The sequence below is a fragment of the Neopsephotus bourkii genome, unplaced genomic scaffold, assembly GCF_033783945.1.
Source record: "Neopsephotus bourkii isolate Nb327-2 ecotype Australia unplaced genomic scaffold, CSIRO-AGI_Nbou_v1 NB_1825, whole genome shotgun sequence".
NCBI classification, from domain to species: Eukaryota; Metazoa; Chordata; class Aves; order Psittaciformes; family Psittacidae; genus Neopsephotus; species Neopsephotus bourkii.
Genome location: NW_026902298.1, coordinates 19,255 through 37,398, shown reverse-complemented (window position 1 = coordinate 37,398; position 18,144 = coordinate 19,255). Strand labels below are relative to the sequence as shown.

Below are 18,144 nucleotides of genomic sequence, written 5' to 3'. Positions count from 1 at the left end.
CAGCCCCAACTTTCTCAGCCTGGCTCCATACAGGAGCTGCGCCAGCCCCTGAGCATCCTCATGGCCTCCTCTGGACTTGTTCCAGCAGATCCATGTCCTTTATATGGTGAGGACACCGGAACTGATACTTCACAGATATACAGAGAAGTTATGAAGAAGTCTCCTCTGAGGAGTTTCATTTTCACCCTATCCCTTTGAATCTGGTGTCACTGCTCAGAATTCCAGTGTATTTGGAAGCATTTGCCTTCATTCTGTGATGGCTCCTGCATCCACACACTGATGGACACAAACATGCCTCTTTGAAGAGTGCCAAGAGATGAGGTTTATTTCCATAGAGAGCTTGTAGAGCTCTCACGTTTCAAATCCAGTTGCATTTCTCTGCCTGAAACTCATTTGTGAACTGATTACTGATGTGTATTTGAGAAGACAGTCCATAAAATGTGAATGAAGCAGGAGATGCTTTGTCTGAGATACATTTCTTGAGGGGGAAAAAAACATGCAGTGGTATGTGCTGAATCTGTAGGTTTTCCCCTAAGGATTTCACATCCTGCAGTGCTTACCTGAACATCTCCATGGCTAAGAACTGCAGGAAGCTCCCCAACAATCAGCACAGTTGTAGAAGACTTGGATGAACCGGTCTTCCTCAGTAATCAACCCCATTTAAAATGCATTAGCTCATTTATGTTTCAAACACTTACAGAGGATTCATTCCTCCAGTGAAACCCCTTCTAAAACCCGAATGCTTTACCACTGTTTAGCTTGTCTCTAGTCCCCAGGATGGAACAAACCGCAATGTGGTGTTGTGCAGGAGAAAATCAGTTCAATACATTATCTAGATGACTTCATGCAGCCCCTACAAGGTGCAGTCCCAAGACAGATGAAGGTTTGCTGTAAGGAAGCAAAAAGGCATCGGCTTTGCATGCACCCACCCTCCAGGCTGGTGGTCTCTTCCAGGTATTCAAAACTGAGCTTGCTCCTCTGGAAGAGCACTTGATGCCTGGAAGCTGACTCAGTCTCTGGTGGCACTGGTTGGAGATCCCTAGGTCCCTAGAGCAGAGCTAAGCTGAAGCTGAAGTGGCTTCTCCCCAATGCCAGCACCTCAGCACCCTGACAGGGAAGAACTCCTTCCTTACATCCAACTTCCCCTGTTTCAGTCTGAACCCATCACCCCTTGTCCTATCACTGCAGTCCCTGATGAAGAGCCGTCTCCAGCATCCAGGAGAATCAGCAGGGTTAAGCCTGTGCTGATGGCGAGGGGCATGGTGAGCTTCCCAGCACCCTGCCCAACATTGCAGAGGGGATGCAAAGGAGCATCCAGAGGGAGATCCTAAAAGTTTACCCAGATCCAGGATGAAGCAGAGCCCTCCATCTCTTTAACCACATCCCAAGGACAAGGGAGTCTGCTGGAGGAAGCAGTGGCTGAAGTCAAGCCCTGTAGGAACAGCAGTAGTGAATACAAAGGAGCGTGAAGCGATGGGGTTGGGGCATGCACTCAGGTGATGCCAACCCTATGTGAGACCAGCAGTGATGAACATGGAACTGGCACCACACCTCACTGAGATGCTGGCCACCAGGAGCAGCCCAAGCCCAGGCTGCTGCAAGCCTCACACTGTGCAACCCAGTCCCACAGCATCCAGACCCCACACAACACAACTCCATAGCTGGTCCCACAGCCACCCAGCCCCACATAGTACAGGCCTACCACCACCCAACCTCGTATCTGCAAGCTCGACAGCACCCAACTCTGTAGCTGGTCCCACAATACCTAGCCCCATACACATAGGCCCTACATCACCCAACCCCACACCACTCAATACCATATCACCCAGGCCCCACACCTTCCAACTCCATAGCTGGTTCTGTTACTGAATTAAATTAGTATTTCACTGTATATTTGATACCAAATTAAATCAGTGTTTCATTGAAAGTAGAGATTTTGCCATAGGCAGGGCTACAGGGACTCTTGAACTCGTATTTCATTGTGTACAGAGGCTTATAGGGATTCTCAAGATAAGGAAGGCTGCAACAAGAGGACCAGATGTCTCCTCTCAAACCAGTGTAGGTTTCTCCTGTTGATAAGGCTTGACAAAATAGGTGAAGGGCTGCAAAACAAAACTACTTTGGAGCCTGTCAGGGTCGTAAATGAGACCAAACAAGAACATGGAGTTAATGGAAAGACTAAACACATTCCAGTGTCCTTAACTGGCAGATGCCCATAGAAGGGTCAACTGAGTTGGGGTATTTCTCCCCAAGAGAGGTTCTCTCCTCATTGGGAGGTTGTGGTGGTTTCTCCACCACCAGCCCCAGAGACCAGCCCTCAAAACTGACAGTGCCTGTATGACAGCCTCATCTCCCCAAATGACCATGTGGGTGAGTAACGGGAATTGGGTGGGTGCTTCATGGAACTGTACTGAAGGTGTGCATAAGGAAGAGAGATGAGCTGTGAACTGCCTCTTCTCCGGGTGTGTGGATGATGCCCCATGCACCCGGTGCCACAGGGAACTCACATCAGTTTCTAACCTCTCATTCCGGTTGGAGAGGTTCAGTCATGGGTTTCGGTGACGGTTCCATACTGGGTCCCAAACCACCCAACCCCGCATCACCCAGACCCCACACCACCCAACTCTGTATCTGGTACCGCACCACCCAGCCCCACTGCTGGCCCCACACCGCTCAACCCCATGTCACCCAGGTCTCACACCACCCAGCTCCATACCAGATCCAATCCCATCCCATCCCATCCCATCTCATCTCATCCTATCCCATCCCATCCTGTCCCATCCCATCCTATCCCATCCCATCCTATCCCCATCCCATCCTATCCCCATCCCATCTTGTCCCATTCCATCCCCATCACATCTCGTCCCATCCCATCCTTTCCCATCTCATCCCATCCCGTTCTGTCCCATCCTACCCCATCTCATCCCATCCCGTCCCATCTCATCCCGTCCCATCCCCATCCCATCCCATCCCATCCCATCCCATCCCATCCCATCTAATCCAACCTCATCCCATCCTATCCCATTTTATCCCATCCTATCCCATCCTGTCCTGTCCCATCCCACCTCATGCCATCCTATCCCATCTCTTCCCATCCTATCCCATCTCATCCTGTCCCATCTGGTCCGTTCCATTCCATCCCATCCCATCCTATCCCATCTTATCCCATCCTATCCCATCCTGTCCTGTCCCATCCCACCTCATCCCCATCCTATCCCATCTCCTCCCATCCTATCCCATCTCATCCTGTCCCATCTGGTCCGTTCCATTCCATCCCATCCCATCCTATCCCATCTTATCCCATCCTATCCCATCTTATCCCATCCTGTCCTGTCCCATCCCACCTCATCCCATCCTATCCCATCTCCTCCTGTCCCATCTGTCCGTTCCATCCGATTCCATCCCCTCCTATCCCATCCTATCCCATCCCATCCATCATCCATCCTGTCCTGTCCCATCCCACCTCATCCCATCCTATCCCATCTCCTCCCATCCTATTCCATCTCATCCTGTCCCATCTGGTCCGTTCCATCCCATCCCATCATGTCCTGTCCCACCCTGTCCCATCTCATCCCATCCCATCCCCATCCCCATCCCATCTCATTCCATCCCATCCTGTCCCATCTCATCCCATCCTGTCTTGTCCCGTCCCCTCCCATCTCATCCCCATCTCCTCTCAATCTCATCTCATCTCCTCCCATCCCATCCCATCTTGTCCCATCCCATCCCATCTCATCCCCATCTCCTCTCAATCTCATCCCATCTCCTCACATCCCATCCCATCTTGTCCCATCCCATCCCATCCCATCTCATCTCATCCCATCCCATCCCATCTCATCTCATCTCATCCCATCCCATCTCATCCCATCCCTTCCCATCCCCTCCATCCCATCCCATCCCATCTCATCCCATCCCATCCCATCCCATCCCATCCCATCCCATCCCATCCCATCCCATCCCATCCCATCCCATCCCATCCCATCTCATCCCATCCCATCCCATCTTGTCCCATCTCATCCCATCCCATCTCATCCCATCCCATCCCATCTCATCCCATCCCATCCCATCTTGTCCCATCTCATCCCATCCCATCCCATCCCATCCTGTCCCGTCCCATCCCATCCCATCCCATCTGTCCCCATCCCATCCCATCCGTCCATCCATCCCATCCCATCATCTCATCTCATCCTCATCCCATCCATCATCCCATCCTATCCCATCTTGTCCCATCTCATCCATCCATCTCATCCTATCCCATCCATCTCATCCCATCCCATCCCATCTTGTCCATCTCGTCCCATCCATCTCATCCCATCCTACCATCTCATCCCATCCCATCCCATCCCATCCCATCTTTCCCATCTCATCCCATCCCATCCCATCCATCTCCATCTCATCCATCCCATCACATCCCATCTCATCCCATCACATCCCATCTCATCCCATCACATCCCATCCCATCCCATCATATCCCATCTCATTCCATCCCATCCTATCTTGTCCCATCTCATTCCACCCCGTCCCATCCCATCCCATCCCATCTTGTCCCGTCCCATCTTGTCCCGTCCCGCCCCGTCCCGTCCCGCCCCGCCCCGCCCCAATCGGGGCTCCCACCCGCACATGCGCAGCACCGCACTCGAGGCACCTCCGCGCACGCGCACAGCCAGCGGTGGGCGGGGCCGCGCTCTTCAAACGGTGCTGGCGGGAGTCACCGGCCCCTTGTGCGCATGCGCGGCGGCCGTGCCATGGCGGCGGGCGGCAGGAGCTGGTTCCGCGGGCTGGCGCTCGGCGTCTCCTTCCTCAAGTGCCTGCTCATCCCCGCGTAGTGAGCACCGAACGGGATGGGGATGGGGATGGGGATGGGGATGGGGATGGGGATGGGGATGGGGATGGGGTGGGGCAGGGGCAAGGCCTCTCCTACCCGCGGGGAGCCGGTGGGCTGCCCCTCCGCCTCAGCGCGGCCGGGGATGGGGTTGGGGAGCGGGGCCTGGGGGGCCTACGGCGCCTGAGGGGGCTCTGAGGGGACCCTGAGGGGACCGTGGTGCCTCAAGCCCCTGCTTCATTCCGTTTGTGGTGGGGAGCGGACGGTATTGTATGTTGCTGCCTGCTCGTCCACTTGCGATGGGAAATAGCTTTGTTTTGGGGTTTGAAGGCGCTTACAGCCCGTTGCGGTTCGGCAGGGTCTTTAAATGTGCTGAAACGTTACTGCTTTTTTGATTTTAAAAGGAGTTTGTTGTTTTTTGTGGTTTTTTTTCTCAAAAATTAACCCCAAAATTCAAATTGCGACTGAAAAATTAGTTAGAGCCTGTTATTTGGGCATTAATTTGGGTCAGAAAAGGCCAAGCTGTAAGTCATTCTTCCCTTCTATCACCTGTATATATACTTAATGATCTTAAGGTCCTTTACAACCCTAACCATTCTATGATTCTATATGTCCATGGCATAAAGTTAATGTAGCATCCTTGTTATTGTATGAATTACTTGGAATCATAGAATGGTTTGGGCTGGAAGGGACCTTAAAGCACATCCAGTTTCAGCTCCTCTGCTGTGGGCAGGACTTGATTGAAGTCTTGCCCTGGGGGTGTTCAATGTAGGTTTTCTTTTTTCAGAGCACATCATTGTGGAGAAGGAATACATCTCCTTTAAGGGCACGTGTCTGACTCTTCCTATAACCCTTTTGCAGTTACTCCACGGATTTCGAAGTACATAGGAACTGGCTTGCCATCACTCACAACCTGCCCCTCTCTCAGTGGTACTATGAAGTAAGTGCATGTTGGGGTGGTTTGGCTGTGTTTAAGTGATAGTCAAATTGGGCATGCCAGCCTGGGTGAGTGCTAGAGGAGAAAGCCTTGTGTTATCTCATGGATGCTGATGGTTGGCAGTTGTCATGCTGTGATATGAAAACATGCCAGTCATGATTTGCTGCTGGTGCTTATGAAGGTGAAATGGAAAAGATGATTAAGGCATGTGGGTTATAAAGACTGTAACACCGGATAGAGTTTCATGGTGGTCTTAAACTGCTGCTCTCTTTGCTCTTGTCACTACTGATACACAGGTATCATAAAGAATGAATCATATCAATATGCATTATAAAATCAATCACTTAATGTTTTTATCTGGTGCACTAGTATCATGCCTTGATTTTAATCTGGATGAATCACCTTTAAGTTCATCACAGACTCAGCCTACACAATTGGGTTGTAATCGTAGAATCCCAGACTGGCTTGGGTTAAAGGGGCCTTAGAGCTCATCAAGTCCCAACCCCCTGCCACAAGCAGGGACCCCTTCCACTAGAGCAGCTTGCTCCAAGCCCCTGTGACCAGCCTGGCCTTGAACACTACCAGGGATGTGGCAGCCACAGCTTCTCTGAGCACCCTGTGCCAACGCCTCAGCACCCTCACAGGGAAGAGCTTCTGCCTAAGAGCTCAGCTCAATCTCCCCTCTGTCAAATTAAAGCCATTTTCCTCCTGTCTTGTATCTGTTAAATACAAGCTACTGAGATAAAATCCATCAGCTGACTTGCTGTGATGAACTGAAGGACTATAAACAGCACAGATTGTGTTAAACTCTTTAATCTTACTTTGTCTTTAGGCAACTTCAGAATGGACTCTGGATTACCCACCCTTTTTTGCTTGGTTTGAATATGCCCTTTCACACGTTGCCAAGTATTTTGACCCCAAGATGTTGGTTATTGAAAACCTGAATTACACCAGTCATGCAACAGTCTTCTTCCAAAGATTTTCTGTCATCTTTACAGATATCCTGTTCATCTACGCAGTTCATGAGTAAGTCTTAATGCCATACTTGCAGGGACTGTGGGTAGTCCTAATGTATGGCCTTATTCTAGTGTAACAACAAATATTTCTACAAACAAGCTTATAAATGCATGGAAATAAACCTAGTTGTTTTAAGCTATTCGAGGAGAAATTTGGAATGTGCTGCTTGGAGCTGCTGGTGCTGTACCTGTGATCAGACTTGTGCACATTCAGACCTTACCTGCTGTTTCACGTGTGGATTGTTTCTGTTGCTGGGTTCATTCTGTAGGACTTGCAGGTCAACTTGTGTGCACCCAAGTGGCTTTTTCCTGTTACTTTTCTTATATCTCTGCTCTTCTAGAGTAGAGGCATAAAGGAAACTTGTGACAGAAAGCCTTTATCAATATGCAAAATTGCTGTAGTGGTTTTGGTCTTCTTGATAATAAACTGTTTATTTCAAGTGGAACTTAACTATTAATATTATAGGTTTTCAGTGTGCCCTGATTTGTGAAGAAGTGTTTCTCTTGCACCTAAGGAGTCCAGGGAGGGAGATGCTTTGAGAAATATACTGCTACCTTAGAAATAGCTGTGACTGTTCCCTCATTCTGTCTGCTCAGAACCTGTATAGAAAGTTGCACTGAGCACTACCGCAGGTCCTTTATTTAGTTTCTGTATTTGAAATGGGCTGGCTTTGCCTTGTGACCTTTTCCTTTTATTGTTCTGACTTCAAGATGTAGGAATGAGCTGGTTGGCTTAAAACGGCTCTACGAATAGTCTTCCAGCATAAATCATCCCCAGCTTTTCAATCTGATTTAACCTTACCTTCCAATAATAATATGGACTGTGTACCTTCACACTGAGAAGTAATAGTATGGTTTTAACTAGTAGTAGTCATGATGTTGGGGAGGGCAGGAAAAGGTTAGTGACCAACTGAGGACCTTAAATATACATGTTGTCTCCAGGTATAGCAATATATTGTTCCTTCCTGAGAAGCTGGCAGCAAACAGGTTATGACAACCTTACAGGTATTATTGAATGTGAGACTTGAACCTGAGACTAAGCTACTTAACAGAAGCTTTAGCAGCTACTACAGCTATTGAAATCTCAATTCCTATTTTTACTAAGCTCCATTCCTGTCTTCTGCTGATGAATTCCACAGGAATTTTATCTTTGCCTTCTGATAAAATAGTTAACTTCAGATTGAGTGCACTTCTCAACTCTTAAAGGCAACGATGTTTTTATTGGCTGCTTCAGTTAAGGATTCTGTTGCTTTTGTTCTTGCTCAGGTGCTGCAGATGTGTCAATGGGAAACGGGCTGCAAAGGATATCCTGGAAAAGCCAACATTTATTCTGGCTGTTCTGCTCTTGTGGAATTTTGGGTTGTTAATTGTGGATCGTATCCTTTCAAACTGTTGTGGGTTGTTTGTGTTTTATTGGTTTCTTTAACAACTTGTTACAGCACGTGGTGCAAACCCATGAGTATTATTATTCCTGTCACAGCAAGTAACAATGCTGTTGCATTTCTGGAGTTAGTGAATAACTTCATGTTCTTGTTAGAATTAATATTTGGCAAAATGAGAATTGTTCAGTTTTTTGGTCTGATTTGCCAGGCCAAGTGTAAGGTCCTGCAGCTGGGTTGGGCAATCCCAGCACATACACAGGCTGGGGGAGACTGGAGCCCTAAGGAGAAGGACTTGGAGTCTTGGGTGAGGATAAGCTCCCCATAACCCAGCCTCAGTGGGCACTTGAGCCCAGAATCCCCCCATGTGGGGAAGCAACCCCAGAGTGTGAGCAGCAGCTCAGGGAGGGGTTGTTCTATATCCAGAGCCCAGAGAAGCTGTGGCTGCCCCATCCCTGGCAGTGTTCAAGGCCAGGTTGGACACAGGGGCTTGGAACAAGCTGCTCTAGCGAAAGGTGTCTCTGCCCGTGTCAGGGGGTTGGAACTGGATGAGCTTTAAGCTCCCTTCCAGCACAAACCAGTCTGGGATTCTATTATGAGCTACAGGAGGACCAGTCTGGCAGCAACACGCCTGTTCTTGCTGGGAAATTCTCCTCTGTGCCTACAGAAGCATTAGCAGACAATCTCTTTGTTCTGGATGTGGTTCTAAGTTTGTACCATGGCAAGGAAAAATCTTCAAGTGCTTTATGTTCAGATGGTTTTCAAGTGGTTCATATTACATGAGAATTAGCAAGGTGTTTAAAGAGGGTATGAAAATAACTCTGGAAAGTCCAATTATTGTGAGTCACTGTTGACACAATGTGCATTGATCTGGCTGAAGAAGGAACACAGGGGGAAAACAACAGTAATTCTTTTATAGAAGGACTAGTTTTCTTCTTCCCAGTCCTTGTCTAAGTTGCCTGCTTACAGGTGGGACGTGATGACTGCCATCTCCTTCAACCAGTGCGTGGCAAAGACTAATACTTAAAAAAGTGGAGAGTTAACCCTTTGTTTTGTTTCTTACAAGATGTACAATATATAGTTGGATTATTACATTTACTCAAGATAATACACTAGCATTAGTAGATTTTAAGTCTAAGACTACTTACCTGTAACCTTAACAATGACTTTGTGTCTATGCTCCATCTGTGCTTTGTGAATGCTCCATCCCTGGTGGTGTTCAAGGCCAGGTTGGACAGAGCCTTGGGTGGCATGGTTTAGTGGGAGGTGTCCCTGCCCATGGCAGTGGGGGTTGGAAATGAATGGTTTTAAGGTCCTTTCCAACCCTAACTATTCTATGATTCTATGTGGAGTGAATATAACATTGCTGTCTTCATCAAAATTCCATTTTAATTTGGTTTTATTGTTTGGGTTTGCCCCAAAAAACTGGTAGTGGTAAATAAAACTTGCTTTATTCTTTCTTGATTCAAGTTCAGATATTCACTTCCAGTACAATGGCTTTCTGTTTGGGATGATGCTTCTTTCTGTTGCTCGACTGTGTCAGGTAAACTTGAGTGGTTCTTTTCTCTTTGCTGCCAGATGCAGTTTAGGTGTATTAATTCACTTCATTGGGCTGCTCGTATTGAAAGCAGTAGGAGTGGTTTGAGGTTGATGTGTGCTAGGATGGGTGTCTAATCATTTATTGAGTTTAGAGAGCTTGAAACTCACCATAACTGCTTGCTGATGCTGCAGCATTGCAGTTGCCAATGAGAAAGCTAACGTCTGTGTTAGACCTGAGCAACATGGCATGGTTCTCTGCCAACTTACCTTCTTCCGAGTCACCAGCCCTTAGAAAACACACTTCTGAAGCTGTGGGGAGGTGAAACCTATCCCAGTTTTCCAAGTATCACGACAATGCAGTTTCCTTCTCCATACATGTTGTGCACAACGCTACTGAGTTTGTCATATGAAGTAAATACTCTTTTTTATACCTATGGTAACTGCCCTGTCACCTTAGGAGTGCAACAGAGGACCATTAAAACCAAGTACAAGTAGAAGAGCTTAGGTTTTGCTTTGCTTTTCTTTCAGAGAAGATACTTGGAGGGGGCTCTTCTTTTTGCTGTTCTCCTGCATTTCAAGCACATCTACGTGTATGTGGCCCCGGCATATGGCATTTATTTGTTACGATCCTATTGCTTTACTGCAAATCACGCAGGTAAGATGGGGTTCTTCTCATTTGCTTTTGAGGTATTATCTTGGGGGCCAGGAGAAGACAAGACATGAAGACATTGGAATGAAATGGCTGTGGGTCAAAAATTCTGCTTGAGTAACAGTTGGTGAGATCTTTAAAGATCTTTGAAACTTTAGTGTAAAATTGTTTCTAGGGAGTTTCTCATCTATGTTGGTAAGAATAGATGATATTTTCTGGAAACTTGATGTGTTTTATCCCTGTGAGGTTTTATTTGATTGGCATGAGCTTCACAGTAAGAATTATTCTGGTATGAAACAGCATCAGAAACTGTTCGAGTCCTCTATATTCTCTCCATTTCCTAGCACTGAAGCATATCCAGTGCTCATCACACAAGCAGAGGAGGTACTTCTCTTGAAAGTACCAAAAGGTTATATAGTACAGGAGCTGCAATGTGGGAAAGAGTAAATGCAAACTGACTCCTGAAGGAAGCAACTGAATGCATTGACATAAAAGGCTATGTGCTGCTTTTAGGTGCTAGCAATACAGGTCGGCATGGAATGCTTTGCTCTCTGACACAGTAACTGCTTTGATAATCTCTTTGCTTCTTGTAGATGGATCCCTGAAGTGGAGAAGTTTCAGCTTTCTTCATTTGACTCTTCTGGGCTTGATTGTCTGTCTCGTTTCTGCTCTTTCACTGGGCCCCTTCATAGTGCTGGTAATAACCCCTTTTGTACCCTGTTATTCCCCTGAACCGTTAGGACATGGTGTTACAAAAACAGAAACCACATCTCATCTACAGAGGCTGTTTCTTTCTGTCTTGTTTCCCACAGGGCCAACTGCCTCAAGTCATGTCCCGGCTTTTCCCTTTCAAGCGAGGCCTCTGCCATGCTTATTGGGCCCCAAACTTCTGGGCTCTGTACAACGCTGTGGATAAAGCACTAACAGTTCTGGGTACAGTGTACTAATCCTGTTGTTTGGTGCCTATTTGCAGATAGAGCTGTGTGGATTTTAGTCCTCCCTGTTTGAATGCAGGTAGTAAGTTACATTTTCAGATAGTCTTTATCATTCCAACACCAGAGCATGGCGATGGCACTTGCTGCCCAGAACCCTGCCATGTGCCAGGCTGCATCCTCAGAATCCCAGGGATCCTCCCTCTCTGCTGTGCTCTGGGGAGACCCCCCCAGCTGCAGTTCTGATCCAGCTCTGGGGCAGCAGCACAAGAAGAACGTGGAGCTGTTGGAGCGAGGCCAGAGGCCACAGAGATGCTGCAAGGGCTGGAGCAGCTCTGCTCTGGAGCCAGGCTGAGAGAGCTGGGCTGGGGCAGCCTGGAGAAGAGAAGGCTCCTGAAGGGGAGACCTTAGAGCAGCTCCAGTGCCTAAAGGGGCTGCAGGAAAGCTGGAGAGGGGCTTGGGACAAGGGCCTGTAGGGACAGGCCAAGGGGAATGGCTTGAACCTGCCCGAGGGGAGACTGAGCTGAGCTTTTAGGCAGAAGCTCTTCCCTGTGAGGGTGCTGAGGCGCTGGCACAGGATGCCCAGAGTAGCTGTGGTTGCCTCATCCCTGGCAGCGTTCAAAGCCATGGAAGATTTGGCTGTGTACTAAATTCAGCTCCTTCATTTTCTTTGTTAACATTTATCTGTTTGTGCTTTGTTTTATGTTTTGATTTTAGGTCTGAAGTGTAATTTTCTTGATCACACAAAAATTCCTAAAGCCTCCATGACAGGAGGGCTGGTTCAGGAATTTCAGCACACTGTCCTCCCTTCTGTGACCCCACTCGCAACATTAATCTGTACTTTCATATCTATATTGGTAAGAATAAATTAATTGCTGTATATAATAGTGATAGGACCAAGGGGTGATGGGTTCAAACTGAAACAGGGGAAGTTCAGGTTGGATATAAGGAAGAAGTTCTTTACTGTGAGGTTGCTGAGGCACTGGAATGGGTTGCCCAGGGAAGTTGTGAATGCTCCATCCCTGGCAGTGTTCAAGGCCAGGTTGGACAGAGCCTTGGGTGCCATGGTTTAGTGTGAGGTGTCCCTGCCCATGGCAGGGTGTTGGAACTGGATGATCTTAAGGTCCTTTCCAACCCTGACTATTCCATGATTCTTTTTTTGGCTGGGGGGGAGCTTGATGTATTTTGTCCCCAATAGGTTTTATTTGATTAGCATGAGCTTCACATGAATTTTAATTCTAGGGCAACAAATAAGTTTCAAGGCCAAGTTGGAGACAGGGGCTTGGAGGAAGCTGCTCTAGTGGGAGGTGTCCCTGCCTGTGTCTGGGGGTTGGAGCTGGATGTGCTTTAATGTCCCTTCCAGCACAAACCATTCTGTGATTCTAAAATTGTGTCCCCTGTCAGCTCTGGAATGGTTAAAAGATCATGGCTCAAACCCACTCTGCAGGCTGAGCTATAAGAGACCTTCTGTCGTAGAAAGTAGTTGAACTAGGATGGGAGTATAGATACTGATGGAACTGCTTGGGCATCTTATGGTGTTCCTGACAGTGGGATCTACAGGAGGGATGGTGGTTTTTGCAAGCAAAGAATTAAAGGTTTGCTAAGTCATTACCTGGATGCAGAGTCTTTCTTACTGTAATGAGTAAATACCCTTTGTTTCAACACCTTTATGTAGTAAGTTTGATAAAATGAGCCTTATTGGTTTAGGTGCAGAGACACTTCTTGCAACACAACTAATGGAGTTGGCTGTGGTCTTTCAGTTTGCTTTTCTCTCCTGGTAGACTGATGAAGTCCCTCAAACTCTACTCATACATCCAAATAGATATGGTCTATTACAGTGGTGTGGAATGCTTATGCCCCACAAGCACAACCTGGGTGCAGTGGTGTTAATTAACATAGGAACATCTCTTTGCACAATGGCTTGTGTTCGGGATTGCCAGACTGTTCACTGAAGTCCTGTTTTTGCCTGTTGTTTCTAGCCCTCTGTTTTCTGTCTTTGGTTTAAACCTCAAGGGCCCAGAGGCTTTCTGCAGTGCCTTGTTCTCTGTGCATTGAGCTCCTTCATGTTTGGCTGGCATGTGCATGAGAAAGCGATACTCCTTGCTATTCTGCCTCTAAGGTAAGTGAATTTTCTATGTAGCAGTTGGCCAAACTGAACCTGCAGCCCCCTTGTTGAGGCATCCTCAAAGAGGATCACTTTAGTTTCAGTATGTTTCAGAAAATTAACATAGAATGCCTTAAGCTGTAAAGTTTTAATGCACTTTAAGTTAATTTCAACCACAATTAAATGTGGCTGCTTTTGCAATAGGGTGTGCTCATGCCAGTGTAGCATATGTAGGAAACTGGTGTGGTGTCAAACACTATGAGATACTAACACTGGCTTATACTTTACAACAGCTTGCATTGACAGAAGCTTTAAATAGAGCTTTATTTGTGGTAGCTGAGTCCCATATTAGCTCTGTGGGGCACAGCAGAGCTTTGTACTGATTTACACATGATCAGAAGAATAGAAGCGTGTGGTGTTGGGAGAATTAGGAGTCTGACTCACAGGCTTGTGCATTACACACACTCTTTTGTGTCTCTTTGAAGGCTGAGCTGTATTTCTGAGTATAAAATCTGTGGTTTGATTCAGATGCTTGATTGCTGTTAGGGTAATGAAAATTAAACCCAAACCAAACCATGCTCATGACAGAATGGGGGTCAGACATCAGGCTGCTCATGGACTCACAGCTCTTGGAAGAATTCATTCAGCTTCTCCTTGAAGCCTCCTTAGGAACAGCCTGGGAGCAGGCTTGATAAAGCTCATGTGACACGGTGGATGAAAGCAGGCTGTTTTGTTTCCCCCAGTATTATTCCATTTGTGCGTTCATTGCACCCCAAAAGTCCACAACCTGTTTGTTTCATATCTTGTGACTTTGCTTCCTAAAAAGAATTAATTGCCTTGCTTGGTGTGAAGCATTTGATGCTGCCATACTCAAGCTTGGGAGCATTTGTGATTGATTTAGTTCTTTTTCTCCCTGAACAAAGATATGCTCTGGCAGGGACAAATGTAGGGATATTGTGGTTTATTAGCCACAGTTCAGGCCTTTGTGAGTGCTATGGTTCATAGTTAAAACTCAGGAGCCAGCTGAAGAAAGGGACCTTCTGCACTGTGCTTGACAAGAGCAGTATATGGTTTCTACTGAAAGGACTTCATGCCTGCTTGGGGTAGAATCAAGCTGCCTCATCAGTGTTGCTACAAACTCTTTATTTCACTTGTTTGGCGATTTAGTGGTATTTAAACTCTTGAAGTGAGAATTGTGAGAGGGAGGAAAGCAGGGAGAAAATTAGCCCTGGGAAAACAAAAAGGAAGGAGACAAAGCAGGGATGACAATGTTTGGAGCCAGCTGGCAATGGGATTTATAGCTGATTTTCTTCTCCATTTTTATCTCTGAGGCCACGTGGTTTGGAAGCAGGAGACTTCATCCCAGGCACAGTGTTTGGAGGGCCTGGGGTACCATGAAACTCTGACTTCAGTCTCTTGGTATTTGGGTAGTGTTTTGCTGAAATGTCGTTTGCTAAAAAACCAAAGCCTAACAAACCCTTGTCATTTTTAGCTTGTTGTCTGTTCAGAGAGCCAAGGATGCTGGCATCTACTTGATTCTGACAACAGCAGGGCATTTCTCACTTTTTCCATTGTTGTTTACACCACAAGGTAAAGTGTTTTCCTTCTTTGGGTATTTTCATCTTGCTGCATTGGGTGGTTTCTATTTTGGGTAATGGGTTTGGATTGTGTAGTATGTTGCAAGGTGCAAGAGGCTGGATGTCTGCCTGATTCCATAAATACAAACTCTCAAGCTAGTGAAAAGAAACACTGATTTTAAAAGCTGTAGAAGAAAGAGGAGTAGCATTTAAGCTGAATTGAGATAAGAAATGGTCACAGTTTGTCTTTGTTATCCCTCATTGTGCTGCAGTTCTAGAAACTTCCCCCATCCAACATAACCATGTGAAGCAAAAGTGATGAAGACAGTTAGGAAGCATGAACCTGGCAGGCTGATTTCCAGCTGACTTCATGCTGTCAGTAATATGCTTAAACTAAGAAATTATGCAACAGCACCAGTTAAATCAGTTTATGTAGGGGCAGATCTGTCTTTGTGGCCAGAAGCTGTTCCTTCCTTCCCCTTCCAGTTAATGAGGGCTCTGTTTGCCTCACTCAAACCCCAGGCCATCCTGGCTGTGACAACACTGTATTGATTGTCATCCTCTGGGACAGTTCAAATCCAGACTCTCTCTGTCTGATAATGCTTCTTATTTGCAGTGGTAAAGCTGCTGCCTTGACAAATGACACACTTCCTCTGCCGCCTTTATTACTTCATTTCATTTAGCATTCAGCCTCAAACTAGACAGCATTGCTTTGGCTGCCACTTTTAAGCTGGTTTTGAATGTCCTGAGCAGTAAAACACTTAGTTCTGTGTGGAGACAGTAACTTGAACAATTCAAGTGTGATTGGTAGGGTTTAAAGATCCTGCAGTTTATATGGCAAAAGGGTTTTATAATTAACTTTAAAAGTGTGTCATGTGCCTTGTATTTCAGAACTCCCAATTAAAATCCTGCTCATGCTGCTGTTCACTGTTTATAGCTTCTCTTCATTGAAATCTCTGTTCAGGTAATTAAAGAAACTTGCTCCTAACACCCAGAGCAGTCTTCTGTTACTCGGAATGATGTTGTCACATAGCAAACTGATGCTGAAGTGTCAAAGTGTTGCGTGTCAAAAGGTGCTGTTTCCTCTGCTCTCCTCTCAGGAGGCAAGGCTTTTCAGATGGGATCATTACAGCCCATCCTGCTTACGTTGGCATTGTGACAGCTCCCCAGTTAGTCCCGTTGTGAATCCCTGCCTGCTCCATGTGTTGTTAAAACACAAAGTTGTAATGCTGTAGCCTGTGAGGATTTAGTTCAGTATCGGAGCACTTACTGCAGTGAGTTATCTGGAGTCTACTGCACCAGTAACAAATGCTACTGCGTGGTTTTGCAGTAATGTAGAATCATGGAATGGTTTGGGTTGGAAGGGACCTTAAAGCTCACCCAGTTCCAACCCCTGCCACGGGCAGGGACCCCTTCCACTGGAGCAGCTTGCTCCAAGCCCCTGTGTCCAACCTGGCCTTGAACACTGCCAGGGATGGGGCAGCCACAGCTTCTCTGGGCTTTGAATATGGAAGGGTGTGGATAGAGACCTCTGTTCACTGAAATGATGTGAGGTGAAGCAGAGCTCACCAGAGCTGCTGGTGAGATTTCTACTTGGATTCCAAGGCATCTTGGAACTCTGTAAAAGCCACATGATAGGGAAATTCGGTGTACTTTTTGTTACCATTCTGGGTTTCTTCTCCTGAAACTCCTTAAATTGTTATTTAAAGTCTTAGTTTGAACAAATGGGGAATATTCTTTGCATTGTTCACCAGTGATAGCTGAAAAAACAAGCTAGTTTTAGTTAACATCATGTACTTTAACACTGTATTTGTGGTTTTAATTCCTCCGACAGGAGAGAGAGGCCTCTCCTTACCTGGCCTGAAACAATCTACCTCATCCAACTAGTGCCTTTGGAAGTCTTCTGTGAATTGATCTTTCCCCTGACCCCCTGGAAGTGGCATTATCCCTTCGTGCCTCTGCTGCTCACCTCTGTCTACTGTGCTCTGGGTGTCACTTACGCTTGGCTGAAACTCTACATCTCTGTCTTGACTGAGAGAATTTCTGTTAGACAAAAGGCTGAGTAAAGTCAGTGTTGGGACCAGTCCTGGGTTATCCCTTTGAGGGGATTATCAGGACACATGACTCTTGGCAAGACACAAACTGGAACTAGTTCTAGTTCTTCTGTAGTGCCCAACAAGGATACCTCTGATCAGAAGCGCTCATCACCATAACAAAGGGCACGGTAAGATGCCACTTGCTGTGGATAAACTGTGAACTTAACAAGGGCCGGACTTCATTCCCAAGGAAAACCTGCCTGGCTTTCCTGCTACTGTTTCTATTTGAATAAAACTCACTGTGGCAAATCACAAGGGATCCCTTGCTGTGTAGCAGAGAATTGTAACTGCAGTCTGTGGAATATGTAAATAAAAACTTGGTACTTTTTGTTTGAGCTTTTCCTGAAGATTCTTATTTTTAGCACAGGTTTAAGCCCTGCTGTTGAGGGCCAGATGCACAAGTAAGGATGGAGAGTCTTTTTCATGTGCCTGAACACCCAAAGCTCAAGCTTTAAATGAGTTGTGGGGTATCCCCAGCTCCACATGACGCAGCTTCAGTGAGCGCTTGAGCCCAGAACCCCCCCATGTGCTGGGCTGCACCCCCAGAGTGTGAGCAGCAGCTCAGGGAGGGGATCCTGCCCCTCTGCTGTGCTCTGGGGAGACCCCCCCTGCAGCCCTGATCCAGCTCTGGGGCAGCAGCACAAGAGGGACGTGGAGCTGTTGGAGCGAGGCCAGAGGAGGCCATGGAGCTGCTGCGAGGGCTGGAGCAGCTCTGCTCTGGAGCCAGGCTGAGAGAGCTGGGCTGGGGCAGCCTGGAGAAGAGAAGGCTCCTGAAGGGGAGACCTTAGAGCAGCTCCAGTGCCTAAAGGGGCTGCAGGAAAGCTGGAGAGGGGCTTGGGACAAGGGCCTGTAGGGACAGGCCAAGGGGAATGGCTTGAACCTGCCCGAGGGGAGACTGAGCTGAGCTCTTAGGCAGAAGCTCTTCCCTGTGAGGGTGCTGAGGCGCTGGCACAGGGTGCCCAGAGAAGCTGTGGCTGCCGCATCCCTGGCAGTGCTCAAGGCCAGGTTGGACACAGGGGCTTGGAGCAAGTTGCTCCAGTGGAAGGGGTCCCTGCCTGTGGAAGGGGTTGGAGCTGGAGGAGCTTTAAGGTCC

The 18,144-nt window shown here is 47.2% G+C and overlaps 1 protein-coding gene across 1 annotated transcript; it reads left to right on the top strand.

Annotated features, from left to right (window-relative positions):
• The first annotated feature begins 4,679 nt into the window (after positions 1-4,679).
• ALG8 (ALG8 alpha-1,3-glucosyltransferase) lies at positions 4,680-17,100 on the top strand. The gene is made up of 13 exons (XM_061343312.1): positions 4,680-4,825; positions 5,684-5,762; positions 6,592-6,785; positions 8,042-8,151; positions 9,630-9,697; positions 10,222-10,348; positions 10,936-11,039; positions 11,155-11,275; positions 11,992-12,131; positions 13,254-13,393; positions 14,871-14,968; positions 15,847-15,919; positions 16,790-17,100. Exons 1-13 carry the CDS (start codon positions 4,728-4,730, stop codon positions 17,019-17,021), a joined length of 1,584 nt encoding a protein of 527 aa, XP_061199296.1. The 5' UTR covers positions 4,680-4,727; the 3' UTR covers positions 17,022-17,100.
• The last annotated feature ends 1,044 nt before the right edge of the window (positions 17,101-18,144 follow it).